The 18,147-nt window shown below is 34.8% G+C and overlaps 2 protein-coding genes across 2 annotated transcripts; both read left to right on the forward strand.

Moving 5' to 3' along the window:
* Positions 1-1,242: 1,242 nt before the first annotated feature.
* On the forward strand, positions 1,243-7,094 carry LOC128549345 (fucolectin-like). Its single transcript, XM_053525952.1, has 4 exons — positions 1,243-1,297; positions 3,876-4,100; positions 5,052-5,261; positions 6,466-7,094. The coding sequence occupies exons 1-4, from the start codon at positions 1,243-1,245 to the stop codon at positions 6,666-6,668; spliced, it is 693 nt and encodes a 230-aa protein (XP_053381927.1). The 3' UTR covers positions 6,669-7,094.
* Positions 7,095-9,562: 2,468 nt separating this feature from the next.
* Positions 9,563-14,489, forward strand: LOC128549228 (proteoglycan 4-like). Its single transcript, XM_053525745.1, has 5 exons — positions 9,563-9,686; positions 10,068-10,478; positions 10,935-11,142; positions 12,255-12,348; positions 12,855-14,489. Exons 2-5 carry the CDS (start codon positions 10,069-10,071, stop codon positions 13,334-13,336), a joined length of 1,194 nt encoding a protein of 397 aa, XP_053381720.1. The 5' UTR covers positions 9,563-9,686; position 10,068; the 3' UTR covers positions 13,337-14,489.
* Positions 14,490-18,147: the final 3,658 nt, after the last annotated feature.

The raw sequence follows: 18,147 nt of genomic DNA on the forward strand, positions 1-18,147 counted from the left end.
CCCAAATGTAATTATGGTCTACATCCAACGATGCCCCGTGCCTTCTCCGCGATGAACACGCTCCAGAGAGATGGAAAAGATGAGAACTGGACGAAACGTGATGGCTTTTTATAACCGTCGGGCTGGAACGTGAAACAATTTACGTTCTGAACGTACCAGGGACGAGATGAGGACGTAATCAGAACTAGTTAAACTGTCTGTGAACGAGTTGATCGAGTTACAAACTAGTTAAAACTTGGAACAAAGTATGACTAGTTACGAATGCCTTAATCTGACTACAGACGGACTTGGACTTCTTACAAACGGTGTCTACATGAGGGGAACGGGCAATTTTTCCCAAACTGAACTTATTATAAACTGACTTTAGACGGGATAAGGACATGTTGGACATATCGAGAACTTTATTTATGAACTGACTACGATCGCATTACGAGTATTAGCCGGCCAAAGTACAATCGTTCTAGCCAGATCGCAGCTTGTTTCACGACATTTTAGGACGGGTCGGGACGTTTTGAGAACTAGTTTGGTGTGATTGGGGCTAGTCGAAGACTGACAAAATAAGAAACAAACATTTTAGATACAGATACGTTAAAACGATTTATAAATGAAATCTAGACGACAAACAAGTTAAAAGAGGTACCTTGGTAATGGGAAAATGTTTACAGAGAGCGCACGCTACATAATACTGATCAGATTCAGTTAGATCCACTATAATCTCTTTTTATACTTACCAGCACGTAGCTGAATTCCAAGTGTTTTCTGCTTTTTATCCGTTCCTCCTATGTACCCTATGCATGGAGCGGCTTCTGTTTTTGACCCCTATGGGAGAGTATAGACTTTTGTTTATTTTTCAGAAAAGTAAGTTATCACATAAAACATGCAAATTTTCAAACTAACAAAAACAAAATTAAAACAATGAATGAATAAAGAGGTGATGGCAAAAATAAAATGGCACTGACCTACATAATGAATAATTACATGGAACACGGAAATGACATCGGCGCGCTAAACGATGCATTATACAGTTAACAATATAGATTATTAATTGTTGGACCAATACATTATTCATATTACTGACAGATAAAATTAAAATAGGCTGGCAAAGTTGCGACAGAATTATTTCATTTCAAAACTCAGGTGGATACAATCAGTAAAACACCAGCTCTAAAATTTGAAATAAAGAATATAGACGGGTTTTTGTTATTTTTTTTTTTTTTAACAATGAAAATTTCAGAGCGATATATGTACTTGTTTGTACAGTTAGCAGTGCTGCTGATATGTGGGATAAAAGGCAATGGTGAGTCCGAAACTATTTTATTTTATAAATGTATCGACATCGTTAAAAAGGAGAAAGAAAAAAAAACAGCACGATATACATCAAACTGTCTGGTTTCATTTTAGCGTTGCATTAATTTAAAAATGTATTAACTTTTTTAAATATTAAAATAATTATAATAGTAACGTGTTTTTGTTTGTTTGTTTGTTTATTTTTTTTTTTTTTTTTTTTTTTTTTTTGGTAATTATTTGCCAGTTGAGGCAAAAGAAATGTTTCTTGCTGTGGTGACATCATCACTGACATGCATGCCCAGTTATTGCAGTACCTGTTTGATTATTTCCTGAAAATTGTTGTACAGGATAATACACTTTTTCATTTTTGTTGTTGTTTTTGTTTGATTTTTTACCAGTTCTGTCAATCACTGATTCGGTTGTTTTTAGCTTTAGCTTTTCACGGTTGGATATTTCATGTGATAATAGTTCATCACGTCTTACATTTTGTAAGATTTGAAAAATGACCTAATGTTTTGGTCAGTGATACCGGAGATTATTTACAAACTACTGAAAGCCATTGACCCATAACATGTGTAAGACATAGAATGTCTTTGAGTGGATGAAAAATATTTTCCTGGCATATACTCCTTTCTTATCTCGCCTAGAATTTTACATAAAAACATAAAATGGACTTCATCACCTATAACTTCGTCGCACAATTTACAATTATTTGCTAAAATATTCACTTCTACACTTATAATTTACTGTTGAAGTAAAGTATAACAAAATTTGTAAGAGGGTTTACTCAGCCGTCTATTGATAATAAGACGTTTACAACGTTTCAGAGCTATATAACTGATATTTACAAAAACGTGGACTAATATACTTAAAAAATATAAAAAGTTTCATAGTTTTGACAACATGCAAAGGAGAGTCTGTGGACTCGCTTAAAATGCTAAAGTAAGTACTGATCATTGAATAAAATACTAATACATACAGTAGTAACAAACGTTGTGTTTTAGCCTGACGAGAGTTCGGTCAACTGTAAATGATGGTCAACAATATGGATACTTCCAAACTAAACATCTTGATGTACAAATTCATGTCTTATACTGTTTTAGTGTCTCATAAGTCAGTAATGGCTGGATGTAAAACTGTTTTAACAGAACAGAACAGAACGTGACTGTTTTATACATTATGTAAAAATGCTATGAATGTTTTACATGTGACACTTTAATAAAATATAAAGTTGTAAAGTTGTAAGTTGTTGTAACTATAATCATATTTCAAAAATAAACAAATATAAGTGCCTTTTTATTTTCAACAGAAATTTCAAAACATTTGTTGAAAAACAAAAACAATTGTAAGAATGCAAAACGAAGTAAAAGAAAACACAAGGACCCGTTTCACGAGGACAATGTTAGATCTTTGGTACAAGGTGTTTCCCGAAAATCGTTTTAAGAAAATTCGATTTAAAAATTAAATACTAGTGTTCCAAGAACCGAGGTAAAATAAAAATATGATGGCATAATTTTGAATATAGGACAACTTTTGTGAAACAAGTCCGGTGGCATTTATTTAATGTTCACACGTGGAAAAAATATTACTGTACAGTATTACCATACATTATGTTTCTGTATTACAATCACAGGTAGCAAAACATTAAAGCATAACTCGTGACTTGGAGTATTGCTCACTTGAAATAGTTCTGATTCTACACCAGTTTGCCTCCATGCATTTGTCAGGGTTTTTTTTGTTGTTGTTGTTGTTGTTGTTGTTTGTTTTTGTTTGTTTTTTTTTTGTTTTAACGGTGCTTTATTTCCAAACACGTTGTAACACATCAACTTTAAGTACTTTGAAGTAAAGTACTTTGAAGCGAAGTGAACTTTTAGACTACGCTGAATATCAGGTGATAATGCACGAATGACAAATGTTAAATTGTTATTCTGTATCAATTAATCACATAATCGATATTTTTACTAAATGAATCAGAGGAAGATATGAAAGATAAGGGAGGATATCTCCAAGAGGTCAGTAAATGTGACAGCTTTTAATGACTGCACTCTCTGTTCAGACCCTATGTTTTGTGCACAGGATATAACGCCTGGGGCTTTCCTATAATTATGCCCCTTTTCTTTATAGGTAGTAAGGTAGTTACGTATCAGAGCCAAGACTGATGAAGTCAGAATATATAAGAGGAATTATTTCTAAAAAAAATCCTTAATTTTATCTAATTGATAGCCAGACATTAATATGACGCACTGCATATGCATAGAAAAACTCAGTTTTTGCGTGGCAGTCGAATTACAGTTATCATAAAGGCATGAAAACAGGAAAATTAAAAGGATATTATTTTTCTTTGATAACATTTCTTGGGCTCACTTTTCTTGAATTAATAGTTCTATCCGAGAAAATCGGTAGACATTTTGCCCGCAGGAATGTTTTCATATGATACTAAATGTATGAATATTTCTCTAGTAATAAGTGATTAATAGTCAGATGTCCATCAATTCAGAAATATAACGGTTTTCCCGCTACTAAATTTCCACCTTTAATGCTTTCTTAACAAAGATAAAATATCATAAAAGATATAAAATCTTTTAAAGATATAACTAACGTCGCTCTCGGAAAGCAAGCCTACCAGAGCAGTAGTGAGTACAGCGACGAAGGCGAGGCTGACTTGGCGGTAGATGGCAGCACAAACCAATACTGGAGCGGCGGCTCGTGCTCGCACACGTCTAAATCACATGGGTCTTACTGGGAAGTTGATCTGGGCGACATTTATGTCATTGACAGCGTTAAATTATACAATAGGAGGGACAGTTGTTGTGGTAAGTGACTTCAGTAAAGTTTACTTAATTAATAATAGTTCATAAATTTAACTGCAGAGCTTTGCTGCAATTGAGTATGAAAATGAGTTAGATTTTTTTATTCCAATTATAAGCGTAAATTAAAAGATGCGTGAGAAAATATATTATTTTCAGGAAAGAGGTTTTAATGCAAGCTTTAAGCTTACTCCTCAATACTATCACAATAATATATGTTTGTATGGAATGCATATTTGGAAAATAAAATATTGTTTGAACCAAATATAACAAAATAAACAACTCAGAAAGCAACAAAAATCTTATTTTACAAATGTTACAGAAAAAGAAACAGTTTTAATGTTTCACTGGTCATGTTTCTAAACGTTGTTTGGCTATGACCATGCTATTACTTGCAATTGCATTTTTACCCACCTAAAACTACTGAGGTATGTGACAAGATCAATGTGGTGGATGCCGCACAAGAAGAAAATACGGACTAAGGTATCGGGGTAATCGTCAGTTGAAAACGCCGATAATTTTACGTTGTATTTACACAGTTTTCGTGTGAATAAAAATATTAGATTCCGACCTTAACGACTAATATATTCAGTTACACATTTCTTAATAAGCCTACAGCGGGTATAGTGAGTAGATACAAACCAATAACAACGAACATTCTTTAATAATATAAAGTCTGCATTTCTATTAAAATAAAATTCGTACATTGAATGTTTTTGTCCAGACAAATTGAATTAGTACAGCTGATTTCTCTACATGAATATGAATCTTCATCTAGAAGTTTGTACGCTCTCAGAATGTATTAATTCGAATAATTCAAATATTCCACTTTTTTAATTTTTAACAACTTGTAAGCTACATTTATATGAGTCGATCGCCAAAACGAACCAAACATGCTTTCCACGTAAAACATTGTTTTCCCACTGACCGTTACTGACGTGTATTCTTTATTTACAGATGACAGTCTTGTAGGTACCGAATTTTATACCGGAATGACGACGACAACGTACAGGCTAGTTGCGCACAAACCAGAACGTATCCTAACCTACCAATTCCAGATGTCCCAAACCATCTTTGCCAGATGGATCCGAGTAACCAGGAACCCAGACACCAAGGAACCTCTGATGCTGTGTGAGGTAGAAGTGATGGGGTTTAAACCAAGCTTTGGTAATGTTCACTTTCCTACGGTTTTTTACCAAGATGATTATTAATTCTAATCATAGTTATGACCTTAACATAATTTTGGAAATGTTATGATTTTTTTTATATTCAACATTCAATCTGCTAAACCTTTAGCCTGCTGGCGGCGGCAAGTGATTCTGTCTTTGCGACCAGTGTAGACAAAGATCAGCCTACACATCCTTGGTCTGCACTATTCGCTATTCAGTCACTAAATTTTCAGTGAACACCCCTTTGAATAATAAGTGGCACTGCCCAAGTTGAATCGTGGACCAGTCCATTTTAGAAATTTAGCAGGATAAAGGTTGTACATAGTTTTGAATTGGGCATTTGCTCACCAATTTACTTTACGCCACATGGAATTTGTATTATATTCTAATGTAGTTTTTATGTCCCTGTTTATATTTGGCTTTCCATTATACAAAGAGAGAGCATTTGTTTCAGTGTAATATTATTATACACTTATTGAATGGCTTGTCGGTCAGTACTGACCGTTAGGCTATTCAGTAATTGACTATTACATGACATCTGAAAGTTTTTTCCTCAGATTTATTTTTAATTTTTTGACGTATTAGCCGAGTACACACGTGTTGAATATACACCAGTCATATAACACAACCTTTGGACTCGCGATTTACATAAAAGTCATGCATGAACTAAGTTTATTATATGACATATAAATAAGCCCAGAGCCGATCGGCAAAGCAAAAACATTTGATCATGGTCGAAATATAGTCTTGGTGATGAGTGGTACTGCTACCGTTTTGCTAACACAACGCTACTTCTTTGCTAATTGATACGGGAATCACTCTTCGTGATCATTCTTCGTCGTTGGCATTCTTCCTCATTGGAGTTTGTTCCTTTTCGGCATTCTTTGTTATGGCATTCTTCTTCGTCGGTTTTCTTCGTTTTACGCATTATTCGTCAAAATGTCAATGATCAATAAAAATATAATTGTTATCTTTATTGATGAATTCGAATATAAAAAGTTTATATTATCATATAAAATAAAAGACATATTGACTAGTTGGTCAAGGAATATGACCTGATATTCACACCGAGTGAATATCAATACATATTTCTTTGCTCACTAGTCAATAATTGTATGATATTTAACTCTAATGCTTTAATATCGCACAAAAGAAACCTTCAATAGACGATCTTATTTTGTAGGTATATTTTTCTATTGCAGGCATGTTCAAAAGGGTTTCTGATGCGACGGGAACTGGCAATACACTGACAGTAACCCCTGCAAGGACCTGGGAACAGTGCTGTTATGCGTGCTTCACAACCCAAGACTGTGTCGCAGTGGCCATGACCAACTTTCAATGTTCCTTGCTAGACTCGGATGCTTATACGGTTTCATCTGGAGAAACCATGTACATAGTCAACTAAACGTTTGAAAGCTGTAGACACAAACTCGCCGCCTTCCTCTCCGAATTTCGTGCTTAAAAAACAAACAAACAAAAGAACTTTCGAATATTTGTAGTGACAATGGACATTTATCTTTATTTTCCTTTCTGGATCTAGATGTGAATCGGTACTGTAGTTATGTGCGAAACAATGCTCTTGTTTAATTAATTAATACTTTTCTCAAAGCTACAGTGACGTCACTCGTTTTCTATAGTTTATATTTTGTAGACGAAAACTTTTAATACAGAATGAGTATTTCTTTCAAGTGCGTCAAAGCTTAAGTTTATTGAACTAAATTTAATTGGAATTTATAGTTTCATCTATTTTCCGTTGGGTTCATTAAGAAAAAATTCGTTTGTATTGGAGTGTTTCTTGTATTTGGTCATTATGATACAATATGTATAATGTTTAGATTCTTCTTTCATCCTAGTACTTAGGTGCTTACTAGACTGGAACAGATTTGACATGTCAAACAAAAGCTTTTTAATCTTAGCCTTCATATTTACATGATACACAGTCTCTGCTGAATGAATGTGGGCATAGGAACGTATTCAAGATACTGAAGGGCGAAATTTGGGGAGGGGGATGGCTTAGCTGTCACCAACAATTCCGCGCAAACTATTGGATGTATGCATGCATTGAGTGTATAATATACTAACTAAAGGTTAGGGCTAGATTTAACCTAGGTTAAGAGTACTATTCAGTACTCTTATGTACTCTAGTGTATGTTCAGTGTGGGAGAATTTATGCCATCCACACTCCCGCAGGCTTCTGGACACGTTATTACACACGCAAAAATGTGTATTGTCCTTCATTGGTTTATGAGAACAAACAAACGGATTTTGCTTACATCCGATTAACGGGTGTGAAATAATAAAACTTGTATAATTTCTCATATCATTTCCATGATGCCTACCTTATAAGCTATATGCTAGTGTCATTTCAACTATAAAACAAGAACAGTCAAAACGAGAAAATTATAAAAATCTTATTGCAAACGTACAAACTGTGTCATCATTTATTATTTAATCGAGAAATACAAGGAACAAAGAGCATCTATTTACATAAAACTATATATAACCAATGCACGATATAAACAGCAAGAGAGCGCCAAATGTGGTTTTCCGGCATGGGTAAAGTCCCTGTAAACGCCAGTCAGATTTGCAAGAAACGCCAGTCAGATTTGTAAGAAACGCCAGTCCGGTGTGCAAAAATACCAGTCCGGTCGATTTTGAAACTGACACGGAATCCTCAATTCTGAATGATTCTAAAGGTAAAATATGGTTGAGATTGACTCCACTCTGAAAGCCACCCCAACTCCTATGCATATGATAAAGGTTTAATAGAAGGTACTAAAGGTGCAGATAACAATATACAGCATCTTTTAATCAGAAATTCCATCCTTCACTTCTTGTGAGACTGCAATGTCTTGGAGGTCCAAAAACTACCAGAACATATGACGTTGACCGTAATACAATAAAACCATGGTCACGTGACTGAGATGCGTGATATGCATGTAGACATCAGAAAACACCCACTACCGTATTTTCGAGTAATGAATATTTTGAAGCACTGATCACTGATCTGCGGAAGAGCATTAGTGCCAGGTGTATTTTATTTACTAAGTTTATGTCTTAATTTTCGAGTTACTAAGTCGAAATTTCGAGTTACGTATGTCGAAATTTCGAGTAATAAAGTCGAAATTCAGAGTTACGTATCTCGAAATTTCGAGTTACTGACTACAACAGTTTATGCTGATGTATAGGTCTTGGCCAAGATTAGGTACCTGGTGTATCCATCGGGTAGCTCTACAGGGTCATATAATTGAGATCACCGGGCAGTACGTTTGCCCATAAAAAATTATCACTATTTAAACCATGTTTAAGTCCGGAAGGTTTACGACCTAGTTTGAGCCCATATGGCAAGGAAATTTAGACATACCCTACATGAACGTGTAGAAATGAGTCTGACCAAGACTGGTACCTGGATAGAGCTAGATTTTGAGGAGAGGCCATAGACGTTGACCGGGAAGTATTCAAACTTAGAATATTTCACTATTTTGACCAAATCTGGAAGGTTTTCGACCTAGTTCGAGCCCCCACCACATGAACATACTATACATGTAAATGAAGGTATATATCCTGCTCTGGAATAGTTCTAGAGGCTATGGGGGTAGTTTATACATTGATGTATGATAGTATATGTTCAAGTCGCTACATGTTGGGTACAATATATCGATGTGTAGACAGATGATTCCACTTCGAAGAGTCAAAAGTCGTCCATTACATTTTTGGCCTTTGACAGACGGACAGACGTTGCGGAAGGGCAAGATACGAAGTCGAAGTTTCGTATTATTAACTCGAAATTTCGACTTAGTATCTCGAAATTCCGAATTAGGTAACTCGAAATTTCGAGTTAATAAATAAAACGCACCTGGCACTGATGCTCTTCCGTACTGATTTGATAAAATGAGAATGATTTTTTACGCCGTAAGTCGCTAACAAAACAAATACGAAGTAGACCAAATATGGTTATACTTTTATGTTTGAAATTTATTAAAATTACATTGTATCGGTATATTTTGTTATATTTAAAAAGCAAAACAGCGGGTGGTAGCATACAAATTCAGTGTTCAATCACTTCAGCAGTTCATTTAAATGATTGCAAGTTATTTACAGCACGCTTTGAGGTCATAAAGATCGAATTTCTATTCACTGAAATCCGATATTTTAAAATGAACAAATTACAAAAACGGGTGACAAAATATCGGCCAGTCTGACATCAGTGATTTTCAATATAATGTATTAATATCGCATCAAAGGCTCGTCGTCAAAATATTAAATATTGATTTCGCCTCAATAATCTTCCTATACATTGGTATATATATACACCATCATATTTATATATTTACATATCATACATAGTTCGATATGAAATTGAGTATTCGACAGCACCTATGCGAATATGGATTTAGAGCTTAAAGGAAAAGAAGTTGTTTAGGTAAATACAACATATTTGTTTTTACTATTAAGAATTGTGATAACGGAAGACGAACAGACCGTGTTTTAATATCAAAGAAATATCATTTTTAGATATATCAATTTTATTTATACTTGTAAAGCAACATTTTTGTAATTAGCAAATATTCGTTTTGATCATAAAGCGTATTTTTCATTTCAAAACTGAATATATTACAGATATTTTATAAAAACGCTTATTGTATATATAATAAACATATTTTATCTCCTTTGCTAGACGAAAACTCAAAAGGTTTTTCGTTCAGATATTGTTTGATATTGTTGATATACTAATATTAAAGAGATTAGTTTTGAAAAAAAGAGGGAAGAGAAGTTTAAAAAGCTTCTACTGTGTGATTTACAGTATGGTGAGAATACAGAGCCCCCATGCAGATCCGTTGAGGTACAGAGAGTATCAAAGATTGGACAAGTATTCAAAGCCGTTTGATCCATCATCAAAATCGAGAATATTAAAATCAAAACCTACGTTTGATTGTTACAGCAATCAGACAGGCCCGGATATAAAACTTAACAATTTGGGTCCGGAGTATAAAGGAACAAAATACCAGTATAGAGAATATAAGCCTAAAACAATGACTTCCTATAAGTCACGCCCAATTTCACCGAAAGACCCTTTGAAGTCGAAGCCAGTGTATATTGATAAGCCAGTGGGCATGTATAAAAGAGACGTTAACTATAAACTAAACAAAGATAATTTTGCCGGTTTGAGGCATTGGAATTATGGATTTGTAGAAGACACAGTTGCTGCTAAGGGGTATGTAGGCCTACTAATATTTTCCATAATTCATTGTTATTGAATTCATGTTTTCATGTTGACATGCTAATTACTTACTTGGCAGGGGAGTTAAAGTTTTATGTTTAACAATATCAAATAAACAGATATTTTCTCACTTTCCAGGGACAAAAATAAGGCATCAACATTAATTTATAATCTATACGTTAGGAACTTTCCGAAGTCATTTTTAAAAAGTAAAATTACTAATAGAAAATATATTCGTCCATGTATTTGTCTTATTTTCGATGCATTATGTAGATTGATAAGCAGACGGTTGTTTGCATTGTGAAACTTAAATAATCAATATGAGTCAAACTTCTACATTATGTAAACTAAAATCAACTTGATTTTAAAAGGTAATTAAACAGCGGATTGTCCAATAATTGCATTAGACTTTGAAACATTTAGATCACAATTTTTATGCTATATCTGCAGCTCCACTACAAGATCCAAAAATAAATACTCTGTACAAGAAAAACCTAAACCCGTGAAAACGCGACCAGAGCAGAGACCGGTGGTTCCTGCCGTTGTCCCGGTTAAGAGAACACCGCCTCCGCCGTCGCCACCGTTAAAAAAGTCTTACAAAACCTCGTCCACGCAACACATCGGTCCGGGGTTGAAAACCACTACAACGCAAACACAGGTACGAATATGTATTTTTCATATACTGACATCTATTCATATAAAAGTTTACATTATTACAAAACCACTATCATGTTAAATCTACTCGCTCACTATTTTCAGACTGTTCATGTCTGCAAAGTTCGGCATAGAATGTATATATAACACTTAAGAAAATGATGAAGTGAGTGGAAATAAGTGTTAGATATTTGTATCTGTCTGTCTGTCTGTCTGTCTGTAAAGAAGAATGTTGATTTTCTCCGCTGTTTCAAAAGCGCCGCAAAGGCTTACACCATTCTGCACAATAGTTTTGGTTATTTATTATGAAAACATTATACCATGAGGTTTGTACCACTGGTTTCTTTCACAGTACCGACTTTTAATGGAATTTTTAGAGAAGAAAAATCCCCTAAAATGTGTGAACGAGTCGCTTCAATAGACATCAAGAGAAGAGAGACAAGTAATGCTCTTTATGTGATCTCCCAACTATTCATTTTGTTAGTCATAGAGTACAGGCAGTCTATCAAAAGAAAAGCGTCAATTTGGGTGTATCATATGTCCTAAATTTTAATATATTTTATTTTTTCTTTAACTAGGCTTCCATGGCCGAGCTGTAAAAATCTCTGATATCAAATCAGTTGCCCTTCTCCAGTGTTTGTTCAAACCCATCATTTAAATGCAGAAACGTGAGAAAAGTATCCAGCTGACTTATGGAAAGTCCGTGTTTCTACCGAGACACTTGAGCACATCTTTCATTTCTACTGGGCGTCATTAACGCTGGAAAGTTGTCATGTGACTTAAACCCAAACGAAAGAAACCAAAACAAACAAGTTTTCTTTAAGAAATATATGGGAATACAGTATATATTTTCTTTAACATGACACATCATATTTTACTGGTAAAAAACGAAAACTCCTTTTACCTGACATCATTCAAATTCATTATTACAATTACAGTGGCGAGTTTCTATGGACCGGGAGATTGGAAATAGCCAAAAAAAAAACATCCATGCATGTGTACAACTGATTACTTAAGTCGTGTTAAAAATGTTTAGTAGTGCCTAATATGGACTTTTCTTCGGAAATAAAAGAACAATGTTAGATAAAAAAAAGTCTATGAATTCATGTTTTTCAGGTTTCGAAAACAAAATCAGTGGGAACACAGTACGAACCAGCGAAAATGAAAACGGTATCTGTGCAGGCAGAATCATCAACTTCACCTTTACCAGGTACAAACTTAAGTACTTTGTGATTAAATTGCACTGGCAAAAGGCAATCACAGCTTCTGAACTCCAATATTGAACGTATAAGAACTACCGAGGGCAACAATTGCACAGTAATTATTCAATCTGTCAGAATAGGCAAGCCTTAATTTAAACGCACCACAAGACGTACCCAAAGCTTTTTCTTTAAACTATATACGCGGTGTCCATATGTTTATACGTAAAGTTAAAAGGGACGTTTTGTTTATTGTTTCACTACTTTACTTGTAACATTTCTTTTCCTGGTCTTATAGCATTACCTTCTCCGGTCAATAAAGTATTCTTTGTTTTAATTTAAAACGTTTCTCTTTGTAAGAAAAAAAAACAAGTATACTCAGAACGTATACTATTAATTTAGGTCCGAAAATTTGTCATAAAGCGTATTTGTCTGAATTAAAAAACTCAATTTTATAAAATTATTAGGCATTCGTTCAGTTTATAAACATAATATCAAATTAATCGTACGCTTTCAGTCGTGGCCCCGCTTCCCATTACACAGTCAGTTAAAAAGGTCCCGACGAAATCAAAGGGTGTGCAATGCTCAGAGTCGCCGAAGAAGACGGAAGTGTACAGACGACATTCGCCATCCCCGGAAGTAGTTCCTATCATTGCAACAGTTCCTGTAAGACGATCACCTACAAAACAAAGAATACCAACACCAAAACGAGTGACGCCTGAGAAAACTTATCAGCCACCAATAGAAACCAGATGGACACCCTCACCAGAAGTTGTTGAAAGAGCGCCAGTGTACGCTTCTACCAAAACATCAAAAGTGTTTATTTCTCCAAATGAGCCTAAACCGGAAGTGGCGTCATACCCAGATTATTCTGCAGCGTCACAAAATTCTTATAAATCTGGACGCGACATGTTCCCTTACCAAACTGCACAATCTCGTCTGCCTCCGGAGATCACTGCGTGCATCGAAGCTTACGATATAGCACATGGGCCAGTGTAGAGCTCGAATGAGATCTTATTCATTCTGTGTAAAGCGTTTATTCTAAAGAAGATTTGACTTTCACGGCGCATCAACACAGTTCAAGTTACAGAGCGACAAACAAGACTGAATATTTTGGTTTCTCATCAAAATTGCATCGGAATAAAATATCTCGAGGCATGGAATTCAGTAGTTTCAAATCGTATGCCTACTGGAATCACAGATATACTGTAAACCAAGTGTCCAGGCTCTGGTAGTGGTGGTTCAAACACTCGTAATCCCAGAAACTCACTGAACTGAAACAGAACTGGTTACAGGCTTCTTTGCAAAGCAGACCCACTTCCATTACTTCCATCATATATGCTGAAGACCAAGTCTAGTTAAAACATACAGGCAATGATTAAATGGATCCGCGCATTTCAAAGTACGGAATAGTCTCCTGAAACGTACATCGCGCTGTTTGTCAACTGAAAGGAAAGTGCAACAAAATGGAATGTGAAAAAAAGAACTACAACAATTATATTAAGAAAACCATTCAAAACACAATCTTTGCAATTATTTTAGAATTCAACTGGATCATATATGTCACAAAAACATATGTAATTTTCATTAGACAATTTAGAGAAAATATTGTTCTGTCAAAAATCCATAAAAATGTAATTTCTGTTCTACAAACTTATCGGTATATGAATTGTGCAATGTATCCTGATAAATAACCAAATATATTTAATTTACAGAAACGAGTAATCCATTGCAACGCTTCTGAAAGAATGGAGATAATAAACTAAAAATATTCTGCCTTTTTAGTTTTTACCAGTATCTAACACTTTTTTTCAATCAATTTATCATTTTTCAATCATATTGAACTTTCAATTTTTCCAAAAATCGGTATTATCGATTTTTTGACGCATTAAATAAAGAAGGATAATTTCGATTTATTCGCTATATCTTTTAAATGGTTTAAAATAACGAATTTGCTTCGGTGACATTCGTTGATTTAATCTTTCATCTAAATGATGATATAATTTTAAATGTTTTAAGTTTACGCTTTCGCTTACCCTTTGGACTTTTAAACGTACTAACCTTGTTTTTCCATTGACGTCAATTGTAAATGTCTATTTTTTTGCTAGAATTTAGGGTAAGTTTTGTTTATATATTATACAAAGTACGAAAAACAGAGAAAATAATCATTTTTGCTTCGGTGAAGTTCTACAGAATAATTATTGCTCGACTCAACTGTAAAAATAATTTAAAAAAATATATTATTTAACTTACCCTTTGGCTGTTTTATAACATCACTTTTACTTTTAAAATGAAGACTCGGGCTGACTCGGAATTTTCCGGATTTTTCCGAATGGAGCAGACGACTCGGTATACAGGTAGTCCTGTTACAACGGTTAATTTTATGTCAAAGTAAATTTAAGTTTTTAAATACCTGAATGTAATCATCATAATTTATCAGTTATATTCTCTATGCCAGACGTGCTGGAAATGGACTTACTGAAAAATTTCAGCCTGACTGTGGGCGAGTACGTAGGCCGACACGTTTGTTTTGAAATCACACAATCCATATCATGCTTAAGGGGACGCATACTTTGAAATTAGAAAAAAGTGGGTGGGGTATTATAAAATTTACCTGCAAAAAAGTACAAGGTTTTGGTAAATGAAATGAATACTGTTTCAACTGTTATAAGTACACAAAGGATTGCTCACTAAAATAAAAATGAGAAAAACTGAAACAAGAAAGTTATTGTTGAATTACATAAGACTTCTTGTGTACATTCAAAGTCAACAATTAAGACTTTTTGGTGCGAAAATAATAGTGCTTCACTTTGTCCAAACATTTATCAATGTCCTACAGATTCTAATTTAAAGAAAGAATGTGAAATAAGTTCACTGGCTTGCTTTTCATTTGGCATATGTGAGCTAAAACACATTATTTAGTTTGTTTACAAAGTAGTGCATAAGAAAAGATACGGTGGTCAAGGAATGCCACATTCCAAAACTAAAAGAGTATATTCCCCTTAATACATTAAACATTTATCGTTACAGAAGTCTAGTGGCTTACAATAAAGGCCTAGAAATGTTGCCATTATTAATTTTTAACTTGGTATTCATGAACTACAATGCACTTAAATATCAAAACACATTCAACAAACTTTTGAAAATGTACTGTCTTAAAAATCCCTAAAATAAGGTATGAAATTTGGTTGAGAGGTCCGATCAATGTGTATATGTGCAAAAGCAACATTCTAATCTTGTTCACAGAAGTAACTAATACACAGCAGGAATGTCAATGATCAAAACTGGACGAATATACAGTTATCCTCACTTAAATGTCATTTATAATTTGTCCTTGAATTCTCCACCATACTTTTCATAACTCTGTTTGCACGAGTTGCACGAGAATGCTGTCATTCACGTAAAAAAATGGGGTCAAATAAGTTGTAAATGCAATATCATGTAAACGTTATTAATAGATTATGCAGTTCAAGATAAACTTTACCTCATAACGTAACGAACATGTATAATGTTGTAACAACAACTTTACTTACACTGATTTAAGTAGCAGTCGGTTTATAAGTGACTTTATTGATTCATTTTGTGTTTTGTTATGTTGTCAAAAGTATAACGGAAGTGCCTCACAACTGAAGCGGAAACCAGTTTGATGCGCAAAGTAGTCCACTGTAAGTAATATTTTTTGACAAATGCCCACACAAATTAATAATTTTCTAATATTAAAGACGAATATCTGAATAGGATTCATTATTTGATAAGAAATTATAATCATCGACATGTTTTTTTAAAAATCGTACACGTGCTGACACCTAAGTTGTCTCCCGTTGTTTATTAGAGTTACCTTTCGTCCGGCGCAGTAATACATTTGCAGTGAATCGCCGAGAAGTCGTGGGAAAATTAAAAACCATGTAAACAAACTAAAATTAACCACCTTTTCAAGATGAATTTCAAGTGATCGACATTATGCATTTAACCCGCCTGACCTGTGTAGCATCTTAGATATCTGTTCTAAGGTATTCATTGTGTAGAATGTCATGTTATGCCCTTGCAATGCTAATCCCACTCTGATTTTTTTGTTTACATTTTTTATCAATGAGAAATATGGCGTCCATCCAGAGATGAACTGACGTGGCGTTAAATTTTGACATGTTTAAGCAAACCTGGTGTGTTAGAAAGAAAATCTCATCCCTTCAACATTATTTGGAACACTGTTATTGTAAAAAACCTGTTTTTTCCTTATACAAAAGCTTAATATTTTGTGTTGAATGTACTTTCACAAACACCTCTGTTTTCCTATTACATTCATAGTACCACATCCTTATCCACAAAATACTGAATATTACAGGTGTCCATCAGTATTATATCAGTTTAGGAATATGTTTTTTATTTTCCCACCATCAATTTCTTGAATATGCACCCCTTCCGCATTGCTGTATGAACTGTGAATGTAGCAATATGCGTCCCCTTAAATAGCTTAAAGTAGGAGGAAATTCAAAGTGCACAAATCAATGTTTTTCACGAAAAATGTACATCTAGCTCCCACCGCTTAAAATGCAGAAAATGCAAAATGCCAAAAATTAAGGGCCATTACGCCAGGGAAAATCACTGAACCAGGGCATTCCGACGATATACACACCTAGTTCTGGCAGTGGTAACTCCTGTGAAGTTTGGTGGAATTCCAACCAGTGGACGTAACACAGGTCAAAGAATATGAAAAATCAAGGATATTACTCCGCTGGAAATCATTTAAGCAGGCCATGATGATAACATGCACAACGTTCTATGCTTCACACTAATCCCTGAACCAGAACATGCCGATGACATGTATAACTATTTATTCATTTCGTTGTGTTTAACGTCGCACTGACACAATTATAGGTCTTATGGCGCCTTTCCATCTTTGGTGGAGGAAGACTCCAGGTGCCTCTCCGTGCATTATTTCATCACGAGCGGGTACCTGGGTAGAACTACCGACCTTCCGTAAGCCAGCTGGATGGCTTCCTCACATGAAGAATTCAATGCCCCGAATGAGGCTCGAACCCACATCGATGAGGGGCAAGTGATTCTAAGTCAGCGAACTTAACCACTCGGCCATGGAGGGCTCGACATGTATAACTAAGCTTAGGAGTGATAATTCCTGTAAGGTTTGGCAGAAATCTGCCCAAATATGTAAAAGAAGTAGCCAAAATATCACAAGAGTTGACAAACAAGAGGCCAAAATGGGCAAAAGTAGCTCATCTGACTAACCTTGGCCATGTGCCCCTATTTGAACAAAATTTGGGAAATTACAATAATGCTACAGGCCAAGTCTGATGAAGATCCAGCCAGTGGTTCATCAGAGGAAGTCATACAAAGGCTTTTTTTCTACTTTTAACTCTAGCGGTCCCTGAAAAGGGCCACGCAACACCACTCAACAGATTTCTCAGAGGGCCTTACAATGATGCTACAAACCAAGTTTGATGCAGATCCATCAAGCTGTACATGAGAAAAAGTCGACATCTAAAGACATTTCTATTTTAAGCTCTAGCGGCCCTCTTAAAAGGGTCCAAGTGCCCCCAATTCAACAGTTCTGGTAAGGACATTATAACGATGCTCCAGACAATGTTTCATGCAGTCACATCAAGCAATTCATGAGAAAATGCTATTTAAAGGCATTTCCATTTTTAACTCTAGCAGCCCTTAATTTTCTATATTAAGCTCTACCTAAAAGGGGCCAAGTGCCACCCATCCCATTTGAACAAATTTGGGTGAGGACATTATAATGATGCTACTGATCAAGTTTGATGAAGATCTTTCATAAGATTCATGAAAAG

Source organism: Mercenaria mercenaria, chromosome 16 (genome assembly GCF_021730395.1).
Source record: "Mercenaria mercenaria strain notata chromosome 16, MADL_Memer_1, whole genome shotgun sequence".
Lineage (NCBI taxonomy): Eukaryota > Metazoa > Mollusca > Bivalvia > Venerida > Veneridae > Mercenaria > Mercenaria mercenaria.

Bases quoted from the DNA above. Each gene is read 5' to 3' on its own strand.
- LOC128549345 (XM_053525952.1), top strand. From the start codon at position 1,243: ATGTACTTGTTTGTACAGTTAGCAGTGCTGCTGATATGTGGGATAAAA. The intron at 4,101-5,051 runs GTAAGTGACTTC...CTTTATTTACAG, and splicing joins TAGGAGGGACAGTTGTTGTG to ATGACAGTCTTGTAGGTACC. The intron at 5,262-6,465 runs GTAATGTTCACT...TTTCTATTGCAG, and splicing joins GGGGTTTAAACCAAGCTTTG to GCATGTTCAAAAGGGTTTCT.
- LOC128549228 (XM_053525745.1), top strand. From the start codon at position 10,069: ATGGTGAGAATACAGAGCCCCCATGCAGATCCGTTGAGGTACAGAGAG. The intron at 10,479-10,934 runs GTATGTAGGCCT...CTATATCTGCAG, and splicing joins GACACAGTTGCTGCTAAGGG to CTCCACTACAAGATCCAAAA. The intron at 12,349-12,854 runs GTACAAACTTAA...GTACGCTTTCAG, and splicing joins ATCAACTTCACCTTTACCAG to TCGTGGCCCCGCTTCCCATT.